We start from the raw sequence: 27,632 nt of genomic DNA on the forward strand, positions 1-27,632 counted from the left end.
CAGTGGCTCTGGTCACTCAAATGATTAAGTCCTTGCATTTAACAGGCCCAGTGTCCCAAGCTACGCAAGGCATCCAAGGCCCCTCCTCTCCCTCCAGGGTTACTCCAACCCAGCTTGCTCTCATCTTGGCCCAGCCCTTCTGGTTCTGCTGAATATGACTGAATGTTTCTGTCATTCTTTGTTTGAAAGGACAAAGGCCCCACCCTGGTGTGTTTATTAAATTTACTCCTTCATTTTCCTCTGGCTTGTACACGTTTTCCCTATGGGGATGAATAACAAAAACAAAAAGGACATAAGAGTATTTCATCATACAGAAATGTGACTGCAGAGTTTTGTTTTGTTTTTATGACATGGTCTAACTATGTTACCCTGAAACTCGTGGTGGAGTCCAAGTTGGCCTCGAACTCGTGATGCCTTCTGTCTCTGCCTCTTCCTCCCAAGTGTTAGCATTTAGGTAGGAGACAACATGCCTAGCCTATTGGGTGGGTTTCTTTTTCCTTTTTTTATTTCTTTTTTGCACTTATTACATAAAACATACTCTGAGATTCTCTTTAAATTATATTTATGGCAAGCTGGAGAGATGGCTTAGTGGTTAAGGCGCTTGCCTGTGAAGCCCAAGGACCCAGCTTCAATTCCTCACATAAGCCACACATAAGCCAGATACACCAGGTGGCGCATTGTGTCTGGAGTTTGCGGTGGCTGGAGTCCCTGGCACGCCCATTCTCTCTCTCTTTCTCGCAAATAAATTTTAAAAATTATATTTATAGGGCTAGGAAATGGCTCAGTGGTTTTAGGTGCTTGTTTGCAAAGCCTTCCTGTCTGGGTTCAATTCCCTAGCACCCATGTAAAGCCGACATAGAGCTCCCCCCTGCCCATGTACCTGTAAATCAATAATAAAGTTTCTAAAAGACCTAAAGGATCTTTTCAAAATAAAATTTTAAAATATTGATACTGGGGGGTGGAGGGATGGCTTAACAGCTAAGGTGTTTGTTTGCCTGCAAAGCCAAAGAACCCAGGTTTGATTCCCTGGGACCCACATTAGCCAGATGCACAAGGGGGCACATGCATCTAGAGTTCATTTGCAGTGGCTGGAGGCACCCATTCATACTCTCTCTCTCTGTCTCTCTCTCTCTCTCCTTCAAATCAGTAAATAAATAAAAATAAAATATTTTAAAAATATTAATACTGGGTAGTAAGATTATAAGTAATTTCTACTTTCTGTCCTTTACTTATTTATAATAAGTATCCTATTGAAATATGGCAGGATCTGTCAATATCCTACAGAAAAAAACCATTGGCTATTTAAAGTGAGGTTAGGGGTTTTTGTTATTATGCTAGTTTGAAAGTACTTAAGATTCTATGTAAATGAAAATTAACTTTACTGCTTTAAAATTACTTTAAAATATTTATAAAATTACTTTAAAATAATTAAAATAACTTTACTGCTTGATTCAATATGACCAGGCATCCTATTTACAAGATGATTCTATTTGTTTTTGTTTTTATTTTTGTGTTTTTCTAGGTAGGGTTTCATTCCTAGAGTGAAACCAAGCTGACCTGGAATTCACTCTGTAGAATCAGGCTGGCCTCAAACTCGTGGTGATCCATGACTAAAGGCATGCGCTACCATGTCCAGCTAATTCTTTCTTTTCTTCTTCTTCTTTTTTAATCTTTTTTATTTATTTATTTGCAAGCAGAGAGAGAGAGACAGAATGAGCACACCAGAGCCTCTAGCTGCTGCAAACAAACCCCAGATACATGTGCCACCTTGTGCTTCTGGCTTTATGTGGGCACTGGGGAATCAAACTTGGATCATGAGCCTTTGCAGGCAAGTGCCTTAACTGCTGAGCCCTCTCTCCAGGCCCTAAGAGATGATTCTTCAAGGAGGAAGACTGGTGATACTGGGGAAGTCTGGGATTGAGTGGCGATGCGGAGGGGAGAAATGATTTCTGGAGCACAGTATGCGAGAAGAAAACCTGACCCACTCCCTGCCCCCACCCGTGCCACTGTGTTTAGTCGGCACAGAAGCGGGTTGGCAGGGCCCCAGGATCACCCCCGGTGCTCACCGAGACCATCCTGCCCTCGGAGGGCATGAAGGCAGGCCGGTTGCTGAGCCGCAGCTTGGTCTGCAGCGTGTTGAAGTTGATCTCCAGTTGGCACTTCTCTTGCACCTTGGGCGGCTTGTGCAGGCGCCGGTAGTCACGGAAGTCCTCCAGCTTCTGCTGCATAGCGTGCATGGTGTTCTCGGGCACCCGGTTCTCCAGCCATGGGATAGTGCGGCGGATCCACTCCAGCAGCTAAGGTAGGGAGAGAAGAGTGGCCAGAGAGGAGTGAGGATGCCAGGAACAGGGAGTATGAAGGGTCGGTTTCCTTGGGGACGGGGGTGGGGGGCTGCCAAGGGACCTCTTTTGATAGCACACTCCTTCCCAGCTTCCTTATGTCATGTGATCAGGCTTCTGGGTGCTGCCTATTAACAACCCCCAGGCTTCCTGAAGCCCGATCAACTACAGCGTAGTCAACTCAGAGCCTGCATCACTCATCCTCTCTCACGGGCCGCTCCACCGACAGGCAAGGAGCTGAGCTCCAGCATAGGTCCTTCTAACTGGGCGGGCCTCTGATCCTTTATCTACTTTTTTTTGGTTTTGGCTTTTTGAGATAGGGTCTCACTCTGGCCCAGGCTGACCTGGATTTCACTATGTATTCTCAGGGTGGCCTCAAACTCACAGCCACCCTCCTCCCTCTGCCTCCCAAGTGCTGGGATTAAAGGCGTGCGCCACCACGTCTGGCCCTTTATCTACTTGATGGAGGAGTTCAATAGCTATTGTCTGAGGTGCTTGCTTGCCATTAGGTCTTGTAGGATTCTAGAATGTAGGTTGCCAGCCCAAAAGGCTGGTTTCTGGGGTAGGAAGCACAGGCAGGGAACAGCTAGGATTGTTATCCAGGAGCCTGGGAGACGGCAGTAAAGGTGGAGGAGGATTGTGAGTGAGGGATGATCGGAAGTATATGAACACAGCTCCAGGCACATCCCACTCATCAGATTAACTCATGGGAACAATTACAAGAATCCCATAGGGCCAAAGTGTTGTGATCACCCCCATACTGTGGAGGCAACCAAGGGTCTTCCAGATCACGTGATCTGACATGGTGACTAGAATGAGTGGTGGAGCAGGAATTTAACCCTGGGCACTACCCTGGTGGGGGGCGGGGATGCTGCCAAGCATCTCACTATACTGGAGGGCAGATCCACCAAGAGGCTAGAGAAGTTCCAAAGGCTGAATTCTTTCAGGGATAAAGCAAGTGCTGCCTTAACCCAAATGTAGCCATTGGCAGAACAGCAACCCCAGATCTGTCCCTGGCAGGCCTGGCTGTTAAGCCTGCTCGGCTCCAGACGCAGCCCTGCTCTAGTTCGGAAAAAACTCACAGAGCTGCAATATACCAGGCTGGGAAGGCCTCTGAGATCCCCAGTCTCAACACCCACGTGGGAAGTGGGGAAAATAAAAACAAAAATCTAGAGCCAGAGCAGAGCAGAGCTGCCCTACGTGAACCGTGCTCGGATCCTACATTACACTAAGCTGAAGTGAGTCACCAGAACAGAGTTGGAGGTACAGGTGCTGGGGGCTTCTTTCTCTCAGGATAGTATACAAGGCCTTGCTGGGGCCAGGCCAGGAGAACCCAGGGGTACCCACATCACTGGCCAGCTTCTCATAGTCTTCCATAAGCTGCTCATTCTCCTGATTGACGGCCAACACCTTGCAGATACGATTGGCTGCTGTTTCCGCCTGGCAACGAAACAAAGAAAATTATGAGCGGTCTGCCCTAGCAGTGGGGCTCCTGGAAACGCCGGAACACTCATGCTGACAAAGCCCTCCCCCCCGCCCTGTCCCACGATTGGAAGGAAGTCCCTGAGGATCTGCAATCAATCCGCTTTTCTCTCTTCCTCTTTGTCAGTCCATGTCTAGGTTCCAGGGGCCAGGTGAGCTCAGATAAAGGTATCAGTGGCTGACCTGAGCCCCTGGCCAAGAGCCTGATTGCCACCACACAAGCTGGGTGGGGGGAAAAAAATCAATCCAGTGACTCAGGCCATCAAGATTATCAGGTCAGGAGGAGAGGGATGGAAATCCATTCCCATCCTGGAATTCATGGGATCGCAAGGCTCGGGCTGTGTGCCAGGAACTTGGAGATGTGTGTCTTCAAGACTGGGAGTGTAAAAAGGTGTTGACTAGAAATAATGGGGCCTCTGGGGTTCCCTGCAGAATCTCTCAAAGCTCCTGGCTCGAAGCCTGAAGCCCTTCTGAGAAAACCAAAGGCTGCTACAGTGTATGCAAAAGGATCAACACAGCATGGGCGGGAGGCCCACAAGGCCCAGCACAGGTACCACTGGCTCAGCTTAGCTTACACCATGCACCCAGTGCTGGGCAAGGAGAGGCCACAGAAGTGCCTCAGCAGTGAGAGGAAAGAGACAGCGCCATTGGTGGCCGGGGTGGGTCTTGCAGTCCCAAATCCATTCATTTAGTTGATTTTGAAGGGTCCTTAAATACATGCTAACCCTACACCAAAGGGAAACGAACTTCACGAAGCCCTTTGGGGAGCACAGGGAGACCGTCTGGAGAAGATAATGCCTATTGGAAAGACAGTTGTGCACCTTGAGACTCTGGACACAGATCACTCACAGATGGTAAAGACCACCTGGTTCAAGGAAGGCGAAGACAAGCTCTGAAACCTCATCGATGAACAAGACAAAATTGGATTTCAACTGCAGCAAGATGAAAGGCTGGGTATCAAGAACTTCCTAAGAAATGGAAGGAATGACTAAGAAAAGTGTACATGTTTTTTTTTTCTAAGAACTTTTCAAAGGGGGCACACTTCCACCAGATCATATGCCTGGTGGGTGACTGGGCTGGGCACATGAAGAGTGGGGCAGAATGAGATCATCCCAAAAGTCCTCTCAAGTGCAAAGTCAGGAGACTGTACCCTACAGAGTAAGGTGGGGCTTTAAGACATGAAAATGGCCAGCGGGTGCCATGAGAGTTCCAGGTCTCAGGAAACTGAGGCAAGGAGTCCCATCACCCCTGCTTCCAAGTCAACCACATGGTGAAGATGTCATGGCCCTTCATGCAGAAATCCTAGCTGACTGCCATTTCTCTTGAGAACCACCAGGTAATCAGAGAATCCAGAGGGCCTGGGGAGGCAAATTATTTCCCAGAAGCCTATCCGTAAGATTGGGGGGGGGGGGGAAAGAAAGCAAAACTGTAGGTACCAAGTCAATGTACCCCACAAGGTTGGCTGGGGTAATGATCTCCTGATGTCACCAAAGCTACTTCCTTTGAAGCTGTGGCTGAGAAGGACCACAGAGAGCCAAAGTATTCTCCACTGGGCTGACATTTATGCCAGGAGGCAGCGAGTGGCTACAGACTCCTGCTACCAATGAGCCATGGCCACTCATCATGGATAAACAGCAGCCGCAGGCTGGCTGGAACCTGTTATTCTCCTGCCTCAGCCGCCTGAGTGCTAGGATTGCGGGCATGGACCTCCGTGCTCAGCTTGCTGCTAAAACTTCTAGTGCGAAGTCCACGTCACTCTCACTGCATCCTCTCCTGCTGCGTCCTGAAGCCCTGGGCTCATCAGAACTCACTTGGACTCTTGAATCCATTTATCAGATTGGTGTGCTCAGAAGGGTCTGAGTTCATGAGATTTTAGATGTGGATTCTTCCAGGACCAAAAGAGGCCCCCTCCTTTTTTCTTTCTTTCTTTCTTTCTTTCTTTCTTTCTTTCTTTCTTTCTTTCTTTCTTTTTTTGTTTGTTTTCGTTTGGTTTTCCAATGTAGAGTTTCGCTCTAGCCCAGGCTGACCTGCAATTCGCTATGTAGTCTCAGGGTGACCTTGAACTCATGGTGATCCTCCTACCTCTGCCTCCCAGATGCTGGGATTAAAGGCGTGCACCACCACACCTGGCTCCAAAAGAGGCCCCTTTGGGTGCAGTCTGGGGAAAATCGCCAACTGGTATTACTAAGGACTCTTTTCACAAAGATCCGACCTCTTTGTCAGGCCTTCGCCCCAGCCTGCCTCTCACAGGCTGCCCTCGGCGGAGGAACACTCCACCAGCGCCGACACAGCACACTGACCTGCCTCCACGGCTCGGAATGTGTTTTCCCAATAAAGGGCCTTATCTGCAAATGCTTCCGGGCTGCCTCAAGGGACCCCAGGGTTACCTCTGGGAAGCAGAGTCCTCAGAACAATGGTCCTTCCCTTACTCCCACTGTCCACTTTCTCCCACAGGCAGGGTACAGTCCACAAAGTGCTGGGAGGACAGCAGACACCTGCTCCCAAGTGCTGCCCTTTAAAGTGAGCCCCGTCACCACTAGCCTCGGCCCAAAAGGTAGGAGGTCAACTTGTCAGCGTGGCTGCTCTCAGATTCCGTCCATGGAGGGAGGGGAATAGGACCATGGATGGTGGGAGCAGCCCCTCTCCTAGTGACCCCAGGAGCCTGGCTGCCCAACTTCTTCCCCAGACATGGTGGGAGCCTGAAGAGTAAGGCATCAAAAACACAGTGCATAAGAAATCTCAACAAAGTTGCACCAGGGAGGGGCTGGGCCGGGGGAAAAGCAAAAGGCAAAATGGAAACCTCAAAAGAAAACTCGGGGACAGGGACGGTGGGGGGGGGGGTCATTGGAGAGATGGCTTGCGGTTAAGATGCTTGCCTGTGAAGCCTAAGAACCCAGGTTCAATTCTCCACTACCCACGTAAGCCAGATGCACATGGTGCATACATCTGGAGTTTTGCAGTGGCTGGAGGCCTTGGTGCACCCATACCTAAAAAAGTAAGGGCCGGGCATGGTGGCATACGCCTTTAATCCCAGCACTTGGGAGGCAGAGGTAGGAGGATTGCTGTGAGTTCGAGGCCTCCCTGAGACTACATAGTGAATTCCAGGTCAACCTGAGCTAGAGTAAGAACCTACCTCGGAAAACCAAAGGAAAAAAAAAAAAAGGTAATAAAATTATTTGGGAGGAAAAAAAAAGGAAAAAGAACTGGTTCTGGGTCTGGAGGGATGGCTTAGTAGTTAAGGCATTTGCCTGCAAAGCCAAAGGACCCAGGTTCAATTCTCCAGGACCCATGTTCGCCAGATGCACAAGGAGGCGCAAGTGCCTAGAGTTCATTTGCAGTGGCTGGAGGCCCTGGCGCGCCCACTTTCTCTCCCAATTTCTCTGTCAAATAAATAAATAATTAATTTAAAAAAATTTAAAGAACTGGTTCTGGCTTTAACTTCTTTACAAGATGGGGTGGACTGCTCTGGAACTCACTTGAGAACCAGGATGCCCAGGCTTTTCTAATATGGATGGAATTTGCTTGAGATAACATGAAACAAACATAGATAACCAACAAACCAGAGAATAATAATACTACTACTAGAAAAAGGCAAGATGTTTATTTCTAAACGTTAAAAGACTAGAAATTTACATTTACTATTTATTTTATGATTTCTATATTCTTATTCTTTAGATAACCTATGTTCAACTAATTATTTGTTGTTGTTTTTGTTTTGTTTTTCAAGGTAGGGTCTCACTCTAGCCTGGGCTGACCTGGAATTCACTGTGTAGTCTCAGGCTGGCCTTAAACTCACAGTGATCCTCCTCCTTCTGCCTCCTCCTGAGTGCTAGGAATAAAGGTGTGCGGCCCCACGCCAGTTCAACTAATTTTTTGGCGTGCGACATAGTATGTGTGTGCCCATATGCACATGTGTGCAGATGCATGTGCCCTATTTGCACACGTGTCCTCTATCTCTCCTCTGCCTTTTGTCCTTGAGATGTGGTATCTCACAGAGCCTGGAGATTGACATTTCCTGGACAGACTGGCTGTCCAGCGAGCTGAGAGTCTCTTGTCTCCATTTGCCCATCCTAGCACTGAGGTTACAGGTGTGCATGCCATGCCTGGATGTCTCCATGGATGCTGGCACCCCCGTGCCTGTACAGCAAGCTCTCTTACCTGCTGAGCCACCTCCAAAGCCCCCTCAACTCTAGTGTTAATACAGTTTAACATGTACCATGTTTAACTTTATGCCACGGTCATTTCAAAAGCCATGGCAGGGCTGGAGAGATGGCTTAGTGGTTAAGGCATTTGCCTGCAAAGCCCAAGGACCCAGGTTCAATTCCCAAGACCCACATAAGCCACATGCACAAGGTAGTGCATACATCTTGAGTTCGTTTGCAGTGGCTGGAGGCCCTGGCACACCCATTCTGTCTCTGTTTCTCTCTCTCAAATAAATAAAACTAAAGTATTAAAAAAGAAAAAAGCCACGGCAAACCAGGTGTGGTGGTACACGCCTTTAATCCCAGCAGTTGGAAGGTACAGGTAGGAGGATTGCCATGAGTTCAAGACCACCCTGAGAGTACACAGGGAATTCCAGGTCAACCTGGGCTAGAGCAAAAAGTATTTATATAAATGTAAAAAGGAGAAAAGACTCTTCCACTGCCTCACTCCCAAAGACCCTGCGGAATAAATCCTCCTGGGCCTGTTCACTCTAGAGCCACACTCGAGATAAGGGCCCTGACCCAGAACACTCAGGGTGGAGCAGCCCACCACCTCACCCTGCCACCCCCCACACCTCACCCTGCCACCCACCACTTGTCCCCCCTCCCTGGAAAGTGGACAAAGCATGAAATGGTTGCGACAGGGATGAGTAACAGGGAAGAGGCACAAGGGGTGGACTTTGGGGAGAGAGCCACATACACCCCTCTCCCCACCCACCCAACGGGACATACACCCCACACCCCTCCCAAGCCACACATGCGTGCACACTCACACACAGCCCTCCTGAGCACCGTCACCAGCCAGGACACAGAGAAGGCGTCAGAGACAAGCAAGACCAGTGTCAACAGGCTTGAAGCCTGGGGCAGAACCCCTGGTGTAAAATGGTATGAAAAGGAGCAAAAAAGAAAAAAAAAAAAAAAAAAGCCGGGTGCAGGGGAGAGGACACTACAGAGCCAGCCTGGCAGGGGGCAAGCTGAGAGGCTGTCCACGGGTCAGGGGAGGCTGGCAGGAGAGCAGCAGAGATGGAGGGCAGAGGACAAGGAAGCAAGAGGCCAGAGGGGAGGGGAGGGGTGGGGCAGCTGGTGACCAGTGGGATTGCCTCCTGTGTGCTCTGCGGTGCCTATCCTGCAGGGACGGGGCTGCTGCCAACCTAGCTCGTGTCTGTGCAATTGTTTTTTGTTTGTTTGATTGTTTTTATGAGGTAGAATCTCTGTAGTCCCAGGCTGGCTTTGAATTCACAGAGATCCTCCTACCTTTGCCTCCCCAGTGCTGGGCTTAAAAGGTCTGTGCCAATTTTTTAATGGTGTCTCTTCTCCAAGGCACTTGTATTGTTTTAAAGAAAAATTAACAATGATTTGGTTAGAAAATATTTCTTACTGCTAGGCATGTAGCTTAGTGGTGCAATGCTTGCCTGGCATGCACAAATATCGCTCTGTGCAGGATAATTTTAGTAAGAAATTGTCCAGTCTCCACCATCTACGGCACGTTTGTGGTGCTATTACACAGCATAAGACTTACGCAGCCATCCACGGCAGGCAGGCTGGGAGGAGCAAGGCAGGCCTTCTTGCCCGGGCTGCTGCCTGGCTGCGAGAAGACGGGGCACTGCTTAGGCAGAAAAGAGGACGAGCCAGAGGTGGAGGGCTCCTGAGTGTTTAAGGGAACGGCAGAAGTATCGTCAAGAGCTGCGCTGCTTGGCACCTGGGCTCTTGGCTAAAGGGTCCAAGGATAAAGCTGGGACCACAATCACTTTCCCCTTCGGGGTCCGCTCTGTCCACTGCACAGGGACACAGCCACAGGAGGGCACCCAGAGGCTGGACTTTTCCGGAAGTGTCCTGGCCAAGGCTCTGAGAGTGTCCTGTCCTCTGCTGAGGTGAGGAGGGTTCACTATCTCTCCTTTCACCCAGAGCCTGCTGCTGGGGTGTCCAGCGAGGAGGAGGAGAGGGGCCAGAGGGTGGCAGGGAGGACGGGCGAGGCCGAGGGCGAGCTCACCTTCTGCGCACCGAGAAGGCGTGGCAGTGACATGAAACATTAGGTCACATGGCCTTCCCCTCCAGCCTTAGCGTACCTACACATCTGCACAGAGAAGGAGAAGAGGTTGAGAGGAGAAAGTAGCAACGTAGCACAGAGCAAACCCGAACAGCAGCAGTGGACAGACGGACAGGAGAGGGGGACCAGGCAGGAGCGGAGGACGAGGGAGGGGGAGGAGAGAGATGGGCACAAGGGCCGCTGGGGCCTCCCATCATGCACTTCCAACGGGGCACTCAGTCGCCATGCAGAGCACTTGACAGGTCCAGGGACCAAAGCCATGAAGGTTCTGTGGACATGGCCACGTGCTGCCTTTGGGGTTCTGCTGTGACAGGAGGAAGAGGAGAGACATCTGCTGCCCAAGCTAAGCTAATCCAGATCTCCAGTGGCCACACTTTGAATAGGGCCCTGTGTTGTGAGGATCTGGAGTACTGCAGACACCAGACAACGAGACTCCACCCTTAGTCTTCCGGAGCAAATCTGGGCCAGGGCTCAGGGCTACACACCTCTCCTCTCTCCTCCCAGGGGTCTCCTCATGTCTGAGAACACAGTGTGCAGGGACTGCGTGGCGGTCCTAGGCAGGACACAGTGAAAGCACTAGGGCCCCAAAGAGGCTGAGGGACACACTTACTAAATCCTGCCTGAGAGCAGAAGAGGAGAGCTTCTAATGCCTTTGCAAAGTGGGTGAGGAGGTGCCACTCCAAAACTGTGTCCTCAGGGAAGCCCCGGCACTACCAGGCCTGTAGCTTCCACAGACGTAGGCCCGGTGGGACTGCAATCTACTCCTGTCCGTCCCCAGGACCCTTGTTCTCATGCACCCAAGCCCTCTTGCCTAGGCCAAGTCAGCTGGTCCCAGAAGGAGAACGCTCGCTGAATTTTCTCAATAACAGGAGAGGAAGATGAGAGACAGCAGAGGTACAGGGTGGAGAAGAAGCAAGCAACGATGACAATCCAGAACCAGGGCTAACTGCTACCCACAAGAGCAGGCCATCAGACACCTGCGCTGGGGTGTGGGAGGGCAGAAGAAAGGGCAGGGGAGGGGGCATGGCTAGGGTCTGGCATGAGGTGTGCTGGGCATGGAAGGAACAGGGGCCCCAGGTACCTTCTGGGCTCCAGAGAAGGCATGGTAAAAGCTAGACACGTAAGTCATAATGGCTTTCTCATCTGGCCGGGCGGTTCCGACGATGTCTGTAAGGAGAGACCTACAGTTAAAGGCGTCTCTGGCACATGACACACTTCCAAGTGGAATGAGAAAAGAATCTTGCACACCATGAAGTCACTGGAGAGATGGCTTAGCGGTTAAGGCACTTGCCTGCAAAGCCTGAGGATATAGGTTCGATTCCTCAGTACCCACATAAGCCAGATGCACAAGGTGGTGTGTGCATCTGAAGTTCTACTGCAGTGGCTGGAGGCCCTGGCATGCCCATTCTCCTCTCCCAACCCGGGGTCTGCTTCTTTCGACTTTCTCAAATAAATACATTTGTTTTTTTAAAAAGTTCAGCCTGAAAGCCGGGCATGGTGGTGCACGCCTTTAATCCCAGCACTCGGGAGGCAGAGGTAGGAGAATCAGCAAGAGTTCAAGACCACCCTGAGACTACATAGTGAATTCCAGGTCAGCCTGGGCCAGAATGAGACCCTACCTCGAAAAACAAAACAAAACAAAACAAAAAAGTCCAGCCAATATCTAGCAAGTGTCAACTCCCACTACCAGGACCATGGCATGTATGGGAATGAGTGAGGTGGTGCCTCAGAAAGCAAGGAGCCTTCTACTGGGCAGCAGGCCCTCCTCCTGCCACAAGGTCAATGGTAGCAATTAAAGGGGTTGAAGGAAGGAGTGAAGAGTGGCTATGGACAGGAAAGACGTACTAAACCCACCAACCAAGTGCCACGGGTGGACCCTGTCTGCTTCCCTATTAAAAGCCAGCTCTAAAGCAAAAACGATACAAGGACATTCACCTGAGATAAAACTTGTATCTGAATTATTTCATAAGTGAGTAGACAAAGCATTTCAAGAGGAAAATCAGTTGAAATTATTTTAAAATATACATCTGACTACATATGCAATTTAAGCAATTCAGATCAATGAAAAAGTCTTAACCAAAAAAACCCACAGTGTTTAGCGAAATGTTAATTACGAAATGTATACTACTTGTTTTGTTTTGTTTTTTTAAGATGTAATGGCTCAGTTTTAAAATCTATTCTGAAAGCAAACTTACATTAAAAAAAACCAATAGCAATAGTGTAAAACATCAGAACTGGCTCTTACAGATATTTACAAGTTGATTACTTTGGAAATAACCAACCAAAAATATATAAGTGATTTTTTTACACAGTATGAAGTCATTAAAGAGATTAGACAATAAGAAAGAAAAATTATTTCCTGAATATGACTAAAAAAAAAAAAAGCCAACTCTAGGGACTGGAGAAATGGCTTAGTGGTTAAGGACCCAGGTTCAATTCCCCAGTACCCACATAAGCCAGATGCACAAGGCGGTGCATACGTCTGGAGTTCACTTGCTAGAGGTCCTGGTATGCCCATTGTCTGTCTCTCTCTCTCTCTCTCTCTCTTTCTCTCAAATACATAGATAAATACTTTAAAATTTTTTTAAGCAAATCGTACAACCAGGTAGTAGTCACATCGGGTATGAGGTGGGGATGGGCAAAGTGAGGAGGCCAAGACCCATGGCCTGAAGACCTCCCTGGAGCTGAGAGTGAGGAAGCCAGGCCCCACAGGGTCCCTCTCAGCTAGGGGACTCCCACCCAAACTGGACAGGAGCTCCACCAAAGGGAAAGCTCCATTCTAGCCCCACACCCAGGCCCCAACGCCCAAAGACGAGAGCATCACAAGCCGCCGCCACCTGGACAGCCCAGCTCCGTGCAGTACCAGCCGCCCTCCCTCCAAGCCGCTCGGAGTCCCTGCTGGCAGGTGAGCCCGGGCTCCTCCGCACAGGCCCAGCAGACCGGACCGCTCGCTCGCTCCCTTCCTGCCTTGGCTGCTGGTGGGAAAGCCTTACCTTCAGCGTCCAGCATCTTGGGAATATCCAGATACTTCTCTGCCACATCGAAGGCAGTGTTAAGGTTTGTGAGAGGATCGTCCTAGAGGCAGAAGAGAACAAAGTAACGAAACGGAGTGAGCTAGGACAAGTCACGGCCTGCCTATGCCAGCTGAGTGACAGGGGACTTTCCAGCAACCCTTTCCAGGTTAAACAGGCTGGCCTCAAGTCAGGGGTCACGAGCTGGGTGTTTAAAAGCCCCTCATGCTGTTTCTGTTGGTGAAATGGGGTGGAAAAAATATGGGCCTGAAGCTAGAGGCAGAGTAAGAAAGAAGCGTTAAGAAGTGATGCCGGGGGCTGGAGAGATGGCTTAGCAGTTAAGGCGCTTGCCTGCAAAGCCAAAGGACCCAAGTTCGATTCCCCAGGACCTACATAAGGCAGCGTATGTTTCCAGAGTTTGTTGGAAGTGGCTGGAGACCCTGGCACACCCATTCTCTCTCTCTCTTTATCTCTCTTTCTCTGCCCCCCCTTTCTCTGTCTCTCTCCCTATCTCAAATAAATAAATAAAAATAAAAGTAGAGAAGTGATGCCAGACGCAGGGCACGTCGGTCCTGGACTCAACCCTACCTGTAACTCAGCAATTAGATAAGGAACCTTGCAACTGTAGACTAGTCAGGAGCTCGAGCTAAAACCCTTTGGTGTCCCTATTCCATGAAATATGTTGGGACTCCTTTAGGTAGCCACAGTTTTCTGGTAATTCTTGCCTCGGATATTTCGTCCAGAAGGCTGAGTGGGAGAAGGCGAGGCTATGAAGAACCGGGGATCCCCATGCAAGCGCAGCAGGTAATAAAATGGGGTGGCCTACTGTGAAGAATAGCACGATGGGTCCTCAAAAAATTAGACACAGGGCTGGAGAGATGGCTTAGCGCTTGAGCGCTTGCCTACGAAGCCTAAGGACCCCGGTTCGAGGCTCGGTTCCCCAGGTCCCACGTTAGCCAGATGTACAAGGGGGCGCACGCGTCTGGAGTTCGTTTGCAGCGGCTGGAGGCCCTGGCGCGCCCATTCTCTCTCTCTCTCTGCCTCTTTCTCTCTGACTGTCACTCTCAAATAAATAAATGAAAATAAACAAAAAAATTTTTTTTTAATTAGACACAGAGCCGGGCGTGGTGGCGCACGCCTTTAAATCCCAGCCCTTGGGAGGCGGAGGTAGGAGAATCACCGTAAGTTCAAGGCCACCCTGAGACTACATTGTGAATTCCAAGTCAGCCTGGGCTAGAGTGAGACTCTACCTCGAAACACAAAACAAAACAACAACAACAAAAAAAAAAAAACCCAAAAAATTAAACACAGAATTATCACCTGATCAGCAGTTCCACAGAACTCTGAGAACTGAAAGCAGGGTCGCTGACAGAGATCTACGCATGCTCATAGCAGCAACATTTACAACGGCCCCAAAGTAAATAGAAGGGTGAATGGGCTTGTGCAGTGTGGTACAGATATACACGGGAATATCACTCAGCTCTGAAAAGAAGGGACACACTGACCTATCGCTCTGCTACCACAGTTGTCCTGAGGGGTTGTGTAACGTGCCTAGGTCGTCACGCTGCGCGTGCTGGGTAATGAACAGGGCAGGTGTTTTTCCGCTCACAGGGTCTGACTAGTTGACTACAAGGTCAACGTGCCTCAGGGCTCCACCCGCCCCACGCACTCGGGACTTGTGCGATGAGATGACGTGAGCTCACCCACATACCTTCCGTAGCTTCCCATAGTCGATCAGCTCAGGCCGGTGTCGGTGGATCAAGGCACAGAAGCCGAGGCCGTCCTTCCAGCTGCCCAGGGAGAGAGGGGTGGGCGCAAACTGATGAGCTAGGCCCAGCAGGGGGCACAACCAGGCCCAAGCAAGAGCAGCATGGTGATTTTATTCCAGCGTTAAATGTGAAACTCTTAGGAGCAGGACTCAGGACAGAGTCCCTTCTGTTTGTCAACACTCCCGGGTACTGGGAGGCGGAGGAAGTCAAACTAGCTTTTTGTGGGCAGCTGGCAAGCTGAAATAAACCAGCCATGTCTAGCTTTCCTCCCGCTCCCCCATCCTGCCACCAAGGTCCCTGGCTCTGATCTACTGGTCTGGAGCCCTAGATTGGGACTACCAGCCAGGGTAGTCCTGGGGAGAATCTCTGCAGAGCCCCAGGCCTAACACTCACCTGATGTGGAAGTTCTGGATGTTGACATTTTTGTATGGGGCCGTCTTCCTCTGACACCACAGAAGTAGCCCTTCCTTGGCTGAAGTCTCTGTGGGGAAAAGTTAGGCAGGGGTCAGTGGTCTGACCCAGGGGAGGGAAGGCCTGATGCTATAAGAAGGAAAGAAACCAAGGCCACCGCATCTACTGATTTGAAAATGCTGGAAAATGGCTGGAGAGATGACTTAGTGGTTAAGGCACTTGCCTGCAAAGCCAAAGGACCCACGTTAGCCAGATGCACAAGGGGATGCACGCATGTGGAGTTCATTTGCAGTGGCTGGAAGCCCTGGCATGCCCATTCTCTCTCTCTCTCTACCTGCCTATTTCTATCTCTCTCTCTCTCGAATAAATAAATTAAATAACGAAAGAAAAAAAATTTAAATAAAGAAAAGAAAGAACATGCTGGAAAAGATATTTAAGAAACAGGAAAGAAGGGGCAGGGGAGATGGTTCAGTACTTAAAGACACTTACTTTACAAAGCCTGCCAGCTTGGGTTCAATTCTCTTAACACCCACATAAAGCCAAATACAAAAAAAAAAAAAAAAAATGGCCAAAGTGGGCTGGAGAGATGGTTTAGCATTTAAAGTGCTTGCCTGCAAAGCTTAAAGACCCATATTCAACTCTGCAGGTCCCATGTAAGCCAAATGCACAAGGTGACGCAGGCACACAGATCAGACATGTGCACAGAGGTGGTGCACGCACCTGGAGTGTGATTACAGTGGCTGGGGGTCCTGGTGTGCCCATTCTCTCCCTCTCACTTTCTCGCATTTTTTTAAAAAGGCCAGTCTGTTGGGTTTGCCTCAAAAAAAAAAAAAAAAAAAAAAAGGCCCAAGTATCTGGTGTTTATTTTCAGTGGCAAGAGACTTTGGCACACGCACACACACATGTACGTGTGTACCGTGCAGTGTGGTGGCACACGCCTTTAGTCCCAGGTTCTGGGAGGCAAAGGCAGGAGGATTACCGAGTTCGAGGCCACCCTGAGAATACAGAGTGAATTCCAGATCAGCCTGAGCTAGAGTGAAACCCTACCTCAAAAAAAAAAAAAAAAAAAGTAAGTAAAAATGTTGTTTTTCAGGCTGGAGAGATGACTTAGTAGTTAAGGTATTTGCCTATGAAACCTGAGGATTCATGTTCAATCCCCAGTACCCACGTAAGCCGGGTGCAATGGTAGCACGTGCATCTGGAGTTCATTTGCAATGGCTACAGGCCTTGGCACGCTCTTACTCAACTCTATGCTTCTTTCTCTCTCAAATAGAAAAATGAAATATTTTAAAAAGTTGTTTTTCTTAAAAGATATTTTATTTATTTATTTGCATGGGGGAAAGGTGGAAGGAAGGGAAAGAGAAAGAGAAAGAATGGGATGAGCATGTCAAGGCCTCTAGCCACTCAAACAAACTCCCAATGCATGTACTACTTGGTGCACATGGCTTTACGTGGGTACTGGGGAATCAAGCACCTTAATTGCTGAACCATCTCTTCAACCCCCCCTTTTTTTTTCTTTTTCTCCCTCCTTCCCTCCCTCTTACCCTCCCCCTCCTGTGCCACCTGCCACAGCTCCTCCAGGTGACTCCTAAAAATTTTTTTTTAATATTTTTCTTAATGTGTAGCCTAGGCTGGCCTTGAACTCCATACAGATCCTCCTGTCTCTGCCTCTTCAGCAATATCCTACCAGCGTGCACCATCACAAATGTTTTTTTAATAATGTTAAAAAAAAAAAAAACAAAGAGAAAAGCAAGCTAATCCTATCATCACTGACAATTCGAGACAACAGCAGTTTGTCAGAGTATCTTCCCTACTCCTTTTTAGTCAAATAGGAGGAGTGATACAAGATAAGTCAGCAACTGCTTCCTGCCCCAGGAAAGAGTTCAGTTCATATAAAATATAGGTGTTTTTTTTTTTGTATTGTCTCCTAAAAATAGGGAGCTATCTCCCTAGTCCCTGGATTATTTCCATTGAAGAATTCATTTGACTAAATGTTTTAAGATTTCTATATCATCAAAATGAATTTCAAGTATTTGATTTTTAAAATATTTTATTTATTTATTTGAGAGGAAGAGCTATACAGAAAGAGGCAGGAAAAGAGAGACAGACAGACAGACAGACAGACAGAGAGAAAAAAAATGGATGTTCCAGGGCCTCTAGCCTCTGCAAATGAACTCTAGATGCGTGCGCCACCTTGTGCATCTGGCTTACATGGGTCTAGGAGAATCAAATCTGGGACCTTAGGCTTCACAGCAAGCACCTTAACCACTAAGCCATCTTTCAAGCCCTTAAGTATTTTAAAATATTACCTCTACCTTATCTTTAAAAAGTTTGGTTTTGTTGTTGTTTTCATTTTTTGGGGGGAGGGTCTCACCTAGCCAGGGCTGACCTGAAATTCATTCTGTAGCCCTCAAACTCATGGCAATCCACCTCAGCCTCCTGAATGCTGGGATTACAGGCATGCACCACCATACCCAGCTCTAAGTTTGGTTTTTGTTTGCAGGTACAGTGGATCAGCAATGTGCCCTCTGCTGGTCCAGGTAAGGTAAGGAAGGCAAAGCAGATTCAATATCATAGCTGCGAACTATATCGCCACCACGTGTTCAAACCTGTGAACTGCAGGTTATGCTTCATTTTCAAGTCAATGTTAAAAGGCTCAAGGACCCTTCTGTCAGCCTTCTCGGCATTTGTGTGCCACCACACCCAACATTTTATGTAGGTGCTGGGGCTCCACACGTTTGCAAGGCTACTTCCCCAGTTGTCACTGTTTCAACTAAGAAGTTTGTTTGAAGGGCTGGAGAGATGGCTTAGCGGTTAAGCGCTTGCCTGTGAAGCCTAAGGACCCCGGTTCAAGGCTCGGTTCCCCAGGTCCCACGTTAGCCAGATGCACAAGGGGGCGCACGCGTCTCTCAAATAAATAAAATATTTTAAAAATACTTTTTAAAGCTGGATGTGGTGGCCACCTTGAGACTACAGAGAGAACTCCTGGTCAGCCTGGGCTAGAGAAAAATCCTACCTTGAGTTTAAAAAGAAGAAAAAACCTTAAAAACATATCCATGTCAGCCCAGTGTGGTGGTGCACTCCTTTAATCCAGCACTTGGGAGGCAGAGGTAGGAGGACTGCTATGAGTTTGAAGCTAGCCTGGGACTACAGAATTAGTTCCAGGTCAGCCTGGGCTAGAATGAGACCACACCTTTAAAAAGAAAGAAAAGAGGGAGGGGGTAGATCATGGATGAGCCTAAACAATGGTACCAAACTGCCTGTATTTGCTGAAAAGAAAACTAATAAATTAAATTAAAAAAGAAAAAGAAAAAGAAAGAAAAGAGCAAGGCCCACGTGGTGGCACACGCCTTTAATCCCAGCACTCGGGAGGCAGAGGTAGGAGGATCACCATGAGTTCAAGGCCATCCTGAGCCTCCATAGTGAATTCCAGGTCAGCCCGGACTAGAGTGAGACCCTACCTCGAAAAAAAAAGAAAGACAGACAGACACAAATAGTATAAAATAAATGCATGCATTATCAATTATCATACATAAAGCTCAAAAAAAACTGCTGGGTTGCCAGGAATAGAGGCGCACGCCTTTAATGCCAGCACTTGGAAGGCAGGGGTAGGAGGATTGCTGTGAGTTTGAGGCCAGGCTGAGACTACATGGTGAATTCCAGGTCAGCCGGGGCCAGACCCTACCTCGAAAAACTGCTGAGCTAAGGAACCATGTTGAGAGGGATTTAGAGGGATTACTGTCTCAGACCACTGGTACTGATGCAGATCTGCAAAGCGACCACCAGAGGGTGCTATGAGAACAGTGGTAGACATGCGTCCAGCTCACCTGCCGGCGCTCCTTCCATTTCGCCCTTTGCAACCACGTGGGGTTTTTCAATACATTTCCAAAGTGGGGAGTTTCCCTGGGGCCAACACACCCCTGGGTGTCTATGCGCAATCAGTCAGTGGTCCAGGGAAAGGAGCTGTGGCGGAGCCCAGGGGAAACAAGACAGTGAAGCAGGGGAAGAGGTGGGTTTGAGGAGGAGCTTAGCGGAACGCACCTTCCACAGAGATGTCCTGGATGGCAAAGCGAAGGATGATGGTCCAGATCATGCCCAGGGTCATCTTCACGTTCCCATCGACGATTTCTGCGGAGACAGCAGGATGTGTTGGGGCAGGTTGTAACAGACCAGAAGGAACATTCTCAGCGCTCCCATGTCACTCCGTGGTTTCAAACACTAGAGAGCCCCACTTCTGGAGGGAAGGTAGTTTTCATTTTTATCTGACATGCTAGAGCCTATTTACAAAGTATGTCTGAGCCACACCCCAGCTCCTAGCTGGAAGATTTTAGAAAGTTGTTGCGATCTACCAACGTAGGTATGACGGGGAAAGTCTACTAGGGGCACAAAGAAGTTATAGGGGACCCTCCTTGGAACAAAGGGTCTCTTAGGGAAGCAGTGCCTTCAATCACCGTGGTCACCAGCCTGACAGATAAAGGGGGTTTTGATTTCTGAAGCCACCAAAGGGACGGGCAACTCCATCATCTGGTGGACGGTGTGTGTGTGTAGTGGGGGTGGGGTACCTTCTGGTCAATCACAGCTCTCAAAATCGCCATGTGCACTCAGAGGGCCACTGTGAGTCACAGCAAGCCACATGTCTGCAGTTTTATGAACTGCAGCCTCGAGTGAGCTACTGACCCACAATCAACCTCATAGTGAGTGCCATGAGATGGGGATTAAAACAGATGTTTGTTTTCAAAGCACACAACAACTTCCAGGTCACAGTTCAGATAACCTGCTAATTTAGTCTAAATAGGGCTTTTTAGATCTTTACATGCAACAAATTTTTTTTTCTCAATATTTATTTGCACACACCAGGGTCTCCTGCCACTGCGAACGTACTCCAGATCAATGTGCTACTTTTGTGTCTGGCTTTATATGTGAGTCCTGGGGAATTAAATCCAAGCTGGCAGGGCAGGCCTTGCAAGCGAGGGTCTTTCACCACTGAGCCACCTTCCCTGCCGACATACTACATAGTGTAGTGTTTGTTTGTTGGTTTTTTCATCCTCTACACCAGGCCTAGCAGCAAAGAATGAAAACATAAAGTCCTGCCTTCAAAGAGCCTTTGTGGTCATACTGCCTGAGCAGGTGACACTCAAATGCAGACCCCTTAAAGACAGTAGCCTAGCTGAGTACCCACATAAGCCAGATGCACAGGAGTGGGGGGCATGAATCTGGAGTTCATTTGCAGTGGCTGGAGATCCTGGCGTGCTCACTCTATCTGCCTCTTCTTCTCTCTCAAATAAACAAATAAGGGGTGTGTGTGTGTGTGTGTGTGTGTGTGTGTGTGTGTGTTTCTTTTTTCCTTTTCGAGGTAGAGTCTTACTCTAGCCGAGGCTAACCTGGAATTCACTATGTAGTCTCAGGGTAGCCTCAAACTCATGGCGATCCTCCTACCTCTGCCTCCCGAGAGCTAGGATTAAAGGCATGCACCACCACACCCAGCTTTTTATTTTTTAATATATTTTTTCAGTTATTTATTTGAGAGAGAGAGAAGGCGAGAGAAAGAGGCAGATAGAGAATGGGTACATCAGGGCCTCCAGCCGCTGCAAACAAACTCCAGATGCATGTGTCCTTGTGCATTTGGCTTATGTGGGTCCTGGGGAGTTGAATCTGGGTCCCAATTTGGCTTTGCAGACAAATGCCTCAGCTGCTAATCCATCTCTCCAGCCCAGTTTGTTTGCTTTTCGAGGTAGTGTTTCGCTCTAGTTCAGGCTGACCTCTAACTCACGGCAATCCTCCTACCTCTGCCTCCCCAGTACTGGGATTAAAGGTGTGCACCATCATGCCTGGCTCAAACCATTTTTTAAAATGTGTATATATATGTTTGGATGAGCATGCATGAAGAAGTTAGGGGTTTAATCAGGTGTCTTCCTCAAAATCACTCGCTACCTAATTTTTTGAGACAGGGTCTCTTACTGAAACCCAGAGCTCATCCATTTGGCTAGACTAGCTAGTCAGCAAGCCCTGAGGATCCCCCTGTCTCTGCCTCCCTAGCATTAGGATTACAGGCACGTATCACCATGTCCAGGTTTTTGAAATAATTATTTATTTATTCACACATATGCTGTGAGGAGCGGCGGGGAGAACAGTACTCCGGGTCTCTTGCCCCTACAAATGAACACTGGGTGCATGTGCCATGTTTTCATTGTCCAGCTTTACATGGGTGTCTAGGAGAGTGAACGCAGGCCTTGAAAATAAACTTAACTGCTAAGCCATCTCCCCAGGCCCCGGGTCTAAGCTTTAATGTGGGTGCTGAGGCTCCAAACTCAGGAATCATGCTTGTGTGGAAAATATATTGCCACCATTTTTTTTTCCTTCTGCAAATGTATAAAAAGTGATAATGCTGCAAGCTAGCCTCTCTAGGAATGGGGAATACAGTGATATCTTCTAGCCCTTCCATCTCCTCCCCTCTGCTCCACTCCATGAGGTCAGACACATCAGCCTCTCACTAGCCTTGAGCCTGGAGCTGCAAGTCTGCCATTCTCAGCGTCCTCACTAAGGGAGACAGAAGGCTTCTTTGGGGATCCTAGCTCCTCCTCTCCCCTGAGTTTCTGCTTAGCAAATTCTGAGTCATGGCAAAGAAGCAGTTTCACTCTGGAAAACATATCCCACAGCCAAGCAAAGATACTGGGGTGTGTTCATTGGAGAGCCCTGCCCAGGCCCACCTGACTCGTGTCCCATCCTCAGAACAGAACCTGCCCCAGAGGCCCCTTCCTCCAGACCTCTGGTCATGGCGGAGACTTCCCCATCTAACAGCCAGCTTGGGAGGCTGAGCCCAAACACAGAGCTCCAAGGCTGCAACTGATGCCAGAGGAAAACCACAGGGAGGTGAACAAGGCCCGCCTGCCACGGACGGAGGAAGAAGCACTGCGCATCACCAGCCCCGTCTACGGCCATCTAGGAAGCTGTCACACCCAGCTTGCTCAGACCCTGCTTCCTCTGCCCCCCTTCCCTTGACACAGTCGCCAGCTCGCATTCACTACAGAATCAACATGTGAAAATCCCCACAGTAGAAACTAGACCACCAAGGGCTACCTACCACCTACCAGACCAATGCTACTGTCCCCACTGCCCCCAGACCCCCACCCCATCCTGGAAGGTGGTAAACCATTGAGATCACCCCCAGGCTCTTGATGTTTCCTGGCCTTAAAATCTCAAAATATAAAATTCCTTCTCAGGTCCCCTCTTCTGGTTAAATCCCAACCCTTCACTCTGACCAAGTCATCATCCCACCAAGTCAAAATGTTCTAGAACCAAATGTTACAGAAGAAACCTCAGGGATCAATTCTAACCCCCCCTCCCCCACTGCCGTGTGTAATGTGCACTGACTCTAGCATTCATCAGGAAGAGGAGCCACGTGACCTTCCTTATTAGCACAGCTTCTATTCCCTCACAGCCTGTGGTCTAGTACCAGCCTGCCCATAGTGTCTCCCTTCCAGGCCTGGTTCTGACCTTTAGAGTTGACCTGAGTCCAGTTCTTCCAGGGCTGGAGGGTGGTGGGCTGCCCCACCAGTGCACGGTGCCATGCATGGTCCTCAACAACTGTAGATAATCCTCAGGACAACCAGCAATAGAACATGTTCTACATATCTAGGGAGTCTGTTCCCTACCCACATTCCAGAGAGTCTGTCCACCCCCCACCTGCCTTTTCTTCTACAGCAGCAAGCTATATTTCACTTAAAAAAAAAAAAAAAAAAAGCTGGAGAGATGGCTCAGTGGTTAAAAATGCTTGCTTACAAAGCCTGGCATCCTGGGTTCAATTCTCCAGTATCCATGCAAAGCCAGATGCACAAAGTGGTGCATACATGTGGAGTTCCTTTGTAGTGGCAGGAGGCCCTGGTGTGTCCATTCTCTCTCTCTCTCTCTCTCTCTCTCTCTCTCTCTCTCTCTCTGCCTTTTGTGGTTGTTGTTGCTTTTCAAGGTAGGGTCTCACTCTAGCCCAGGCTGACCTGGAGTTCACTATGTAGTTTCAGGGCAGCCTCGGAGATTCTCCTACCTCTGCCTCCCAAGTGTGGCATTAAAGGCATGTGCCACCACTCTCTGCCTCTCTCCGTCTCTCTCATAAATAAAATAAAAAAGAAAATTAAAAGTGTAAGAGATGGCTTAGCAGTTAAAACACCTGCCTAGGAAGCTTAAGGACCCATGTTCAACTCTCCAGATCCCATGTAAACCATACGCACAAAGGTGAGGCAAGCGCAAGGTCACAAATGCCCACTAGGTGGCACAAGCATCTGGAGTTCGATCTCAGTAGCTGAGGCCCTGACATGCCCATTCTCTCTCTCTCTCTCTCTTTCTCTCTCTCTCTCAAACAAAAAACAAAACTAGGGATTATCTGGCTTCCTGCATAGCACAGCAGCCATCCCAGTAGCATCCTGGGCTTGGCTCACAATGGGGTGGCCCATTTCAAACCAGGAAGCCTCAGCCTGCCTCCTGTGGCTGTAGGAGGATGGAGAAGACAATCTCGCCTCCAGGGTTTACGGGAGCAGCACAGCTCGGCCATGACGCGCAGAGAACTAGTGTGCTGCCGCAGAGGCAGGGAGCAGAGGCACACCATGGTGTGCCAGCAACTTGCCACCTAGGGGGCAGACAAGCGCACCTGACCCGCATTCACTACCGAGGTTGAGTCGACACTCACGCATGCGCAGGTTCATTCCCAGCCACCGTCAACCTCAGTCTTGCCACCCCAACCCCTGGGCTGAACGGCTCCACTGCAGAGAAAGTCTGGTTCAAAGCAGCGCAACTCCTCCCAGACGATGTCATTGGGCTTCCGTGTTATTTACGGTAACATGTCATGCTCCTCCCAATGGCCTGTCAGGAGGGATGGCCCACCAATGGCCCCTTATAGAACCAGGCACAGGTGCTGACACAAGCTGTGTTCGTCCACCTTCTTTTTCTTTCCCTTCCTCTTTGGGAGAATCTTTTGTCAATTTCTTCTTTCTATAACTGCTTTTTTTATTTGGCAGCTTCTGAAAAATTGGGAGATTCTACACTACCAAACCTCCAATCCCACTCGGCAACAGCGGGTCAGATCTACATGAGGCCTCTTCCACTGGGGAAGAAAAGCTCTCTCTAGCTCTCCATGGGCCCCGACCATCCCTACCATTCACCCAAGCTCACTTCACACGCCCTCTCCAATTCTCTGCCCTGGTGGGCATCTGAACTGGCACAAGACCACTGGGTGGCATTTTACTTGGCTTCCTCTGCCTGTGAATGTCTGCCAAGGCTTTAGTCCTCCCTAATGGAACAAGCTGTTCTTTTCTTCTTACTAAGCGGCAGAGAATGTTTTTTCCAGTCACAAAGTAGAGTACCTGTCACATGCAAGTGCTCTGAACATGTACTGAGCATCACGCTGCTGGGAGCAAGGACCACGGACTCAGAGGATGGGGCCTTCTCAGTTGATAGGGTACCAGGACCTACAAGCCACTCTAAGCACCAGCCCAAGCAGGTAAGGCAAGAGGTGGCCAAGTTTTTCTACAAAGGGCCCAACAGGAAATTTTTTGGTGTTTTTTTTTTCCAGTTTTTTTTGTGGTAGGGTCTCACTGTAGCCCAGGCTGACCTGGAATTCACTGTGTATTCTCAGGGTAGCCTTGAACTATAGCGATCCTCCTATCTCTGCCTCCCAAGTGCTGGGGTTAAAGGCGTGCGCCACTACGCCCGGCTCCAACAGGAATTTTTAAAAAAACTTTATCATTGTTTTATTTTTATTATTTATGATACAGCTTTGTGTTTTCAGTTTTTATTTCCAATCTTTATTTTAAAAACTTTTTTGCGATTATTTATTTATTTTATTTGAGAGAGAAAAAGAGGCAGGAACAGAGAGAGAAAAAATGAAGGCCTGTGCCAGGGCCCCCAGCCACTGCAAACAAACTCCAGACACATGTGTGACCTTGTACATCTGACTTATGTGGGTCCTGGGGAATCAAATCTGGACCCTCTGGTTTTGCAGGCTCAAGTGCCTTAACCACTAAGCCATCTCTCCAGCCCAATATTTTTAATTATTAATTGGCAAGGAGGGAGGGAGAGAATGGGTATGCCAGGGCTTCATGCTGCTGCACACAAACCCCAGAGGCATGCGCCACTTTGTGCATCTGCCTTTACATGGTGTGGTGGTTTGATTCAGGTATCTTCCATAAACTTAGATGTTCTGAATGCTAGGTTCCTAGCTGATGGAGATTTGGGAACTAACGCCTTTTGGAGTCAGAGTATTGTTGGGAACAGGCTTATGGGTGTTATAGCCAGTTGCCCCATGCCAGTGTTTGGCACACTCTCCTGTTGCTATGGTCCACCTTATGTGGGCCAGGGGATAATGTCCACCCTCTGCTCATGCCATCATTTTTCCCTGCCAAGGTGAAACTTCCCCTCGAGTCTGTAAGCCAAAATAAACCTTTTTCCCACAAGCTGCTCTTGGTTGTGTGATTTCTACCAGCAATGTGCACCTGACTGCAACACATGTGTACTGAGGAATCAAACCTGGGCCTGAAGGCTTTGTAAGCAAGCGCCTGTAAGTTCTAAACCATTTCTCCATCCCCCAACAGTAGATTTTTTATCGGCTTTGCAGGCTATCTGGGTATCTGCAGTAACTACTGAACTCTGATCGGATGACATATAAGCAAACTGGCAGGGCTGCATTCCACTGCTCACAAAAAAACTTTGTCAGCTGAACTGGAGCCCCTCATACGATAGTTTGCTGACCCTTACATTAAAGTGTCTCAGTCTGATGTATCAGCATAAAAATCTCTTGATTCCTAGGAGCATCATCACTTGCGGAAGAAATCTGCTCCGGTGGATTCACAAAAAACAAGATCGGGCCCCTCCCCGGCCACACACTCCAGCCCAAGCACACACTCCCTCTCTGTCGTCAGCGTGGAGCTGGATTTGAGGTCTGGCTCGGCCACATACTGAAGACGGACCTTGAGCAAGGAACATCATCCCTGTCAGTTCATTTTCTGAAAGTAAAGTGGGGGCGATCATCAAAGCTTCTCAAACGTGGGGTCGCTGGTTAAAGCACTTTAGCAGTAGGTTCACCCAGTGAGTGAGTATTTCGTCCAGGTGGCCAGAGTTCAATCGGGGAGGGAGGGAGGGGGGGAGAGAGGAGAGGGGAAGGGAAGGGAAGAAAGGAGGGAGAAAAGAGAGGGAGAGAGGGAGGAAGGGAGGGAGGGAGGGGAGTATGTGTGTCTGTTTATCTTTCAATCAGTGACATCCCACAGTGGATGCCCAATAAATACCTGTTGTGTTCATAGGTCACATTATCAAAAAGCCTGGTCAGAAAACCCTAAGTGCTCATTTAGAGCCAACACAATGCACACCAGAAGTCCTGCTACATTCCTGCAATTGTATGCCAGTAATAGCTTAAACAGCCTTTAAAAAGAAAAGTTTTTGAAGTGATGGGAAAGGAGCCAAGAAGTCGCTCTGCAGGAAAATGCTATTAAGAATGCAGCTCTGGAACATTTGGGGGCCAGTAGCAGTCTCCCCAGGGCCTCATCAACTTCCACCAGGCCCACGACTGCCACAGAACACCCCCTGCGGGCCATGGTGTACAGTAGGGCTGCTGTTGAAGTAGGCAGCAACTACCCTGCGTGGTTCCCCAATGTATAAAGACTGTGAGTGCCTGGCCCTGGTGTGAAAAGGGCAAACACTGGAAGGGAGGTGATGGCCTTATGTGGACAGTCACAGGCTAAAGAGATGGAGGTGGGGCGGGGGGGACCCTGATTCCAAATGCCTCAACAATATGTGAGTCCAGGAGTCAGAGAGAAAGATCCAAATAAACCAGGTGTGTCAGTACATTGGCTCCTGGGGCAATGGTGGTACTAGTGGTAGGGGGGGCTTACTCACCTTCAGCCCCAATGGATACCAGCTTGACACCTTTGCTGGCTATGAAATCCAAGGCCTTGTTGACGTTGGAGATCTTGTGCACCCGCATCTTGCCTCTCTCTGGCTTGGCCAAGCGTTCGCCTGATGGGACAGACAGGGAGAAAGAGAGGTGAGATTCAACTACCCAGGAGCCAGGGCCACTGTACAGAGAATGACAGAAGAGCAAAGTCTATCCAGGTTTTTCTCCCTTCCACTTCTCAGACAGAAATCATTATTGAGGGCTGGAAAGATGGCTTAGCAGTTAAGGCACATGCCTGTGAAGCCTAAGGACCCAGGTCCAATTCTCCAAGTTCCACGTAAGCCAGATGCACAAGGGGTCACGTGCATCTGGAGTTAGTTTGAAGTGGCTAGAGAAGCCCTGGCATGCCCATTCTCCCTCTCTCTGTCTCAAACAAATAAATAAAAACAAAATCTTAGCCGGGAGTGGTGGTGCACCCCTTTAATCCCAGCACTCGGGA

At 49.0% G+C, this 27,632-nt stretch overlaps 1 protein-coding gene across 3 annotated transcripts in view; it reads right to left on the bottom strand.

Annotated features, from left to right (window-relative positions):
* Actn1 (actinin alpha 1) overlaps positions 1-27,632 on the bottom strand; it is a 121,690-nt gene that overhangs the window by 16,698 nt on the left and 77,360 nt on the right. For all 3 annotated transcript variants that reach the window (XM_004649279.2, XM_004649277.3, XM_004649278.2), the window contains exons 3-10: positions 27,136-27,255; positions 19,303-19,389; positions 15,244-15,331; positions 14,793-14,871; positions 13,064-13,145; positions 11,152-11,237; positions 3,687-3,779; positions 2,067-2,297 (exon numbers count right to left, since the gene is read on the bottom strand). In XM_004649279.2, coding sequence (XP_004649336.1) covers positions 2,067-2,297; positions 3,687-3,779; positions 11,152-11,237; positions 13,064-13,145; positions 14,793-14,871; positions 15,244-15,331; positions 19,303-19,389; positions 27,136-27,255 — 866 coding nt within the window. The remainder of the gene's footprint in view (positions 1-2,066; positions 2,298-3,686; positions 3,780-11,151; positions 11,238-13,063; positions 13,146-14,792; positions 14,872-15,243; positions 15,332-19,302; positions 19,390-27,135; positions 27,256-27,632) is intronic.

The sequence above is a fragment of the Jaculus jaculus genome, chromosome 7 (genome assembly GCF_020740685.1).
Source record: "Jaculus jaculus isolate mJacJac1 chromosome 7, mJacJac1.mat.Y.cur, whole genome shotgun sequence".
Taxonomy (NCBI): domain Eukaryota; kingdom Metazoa; phylum Chordata; class Mammalia; order Rodentia; family Dipodidae; genus Jaculus; species Jaculus jaculus.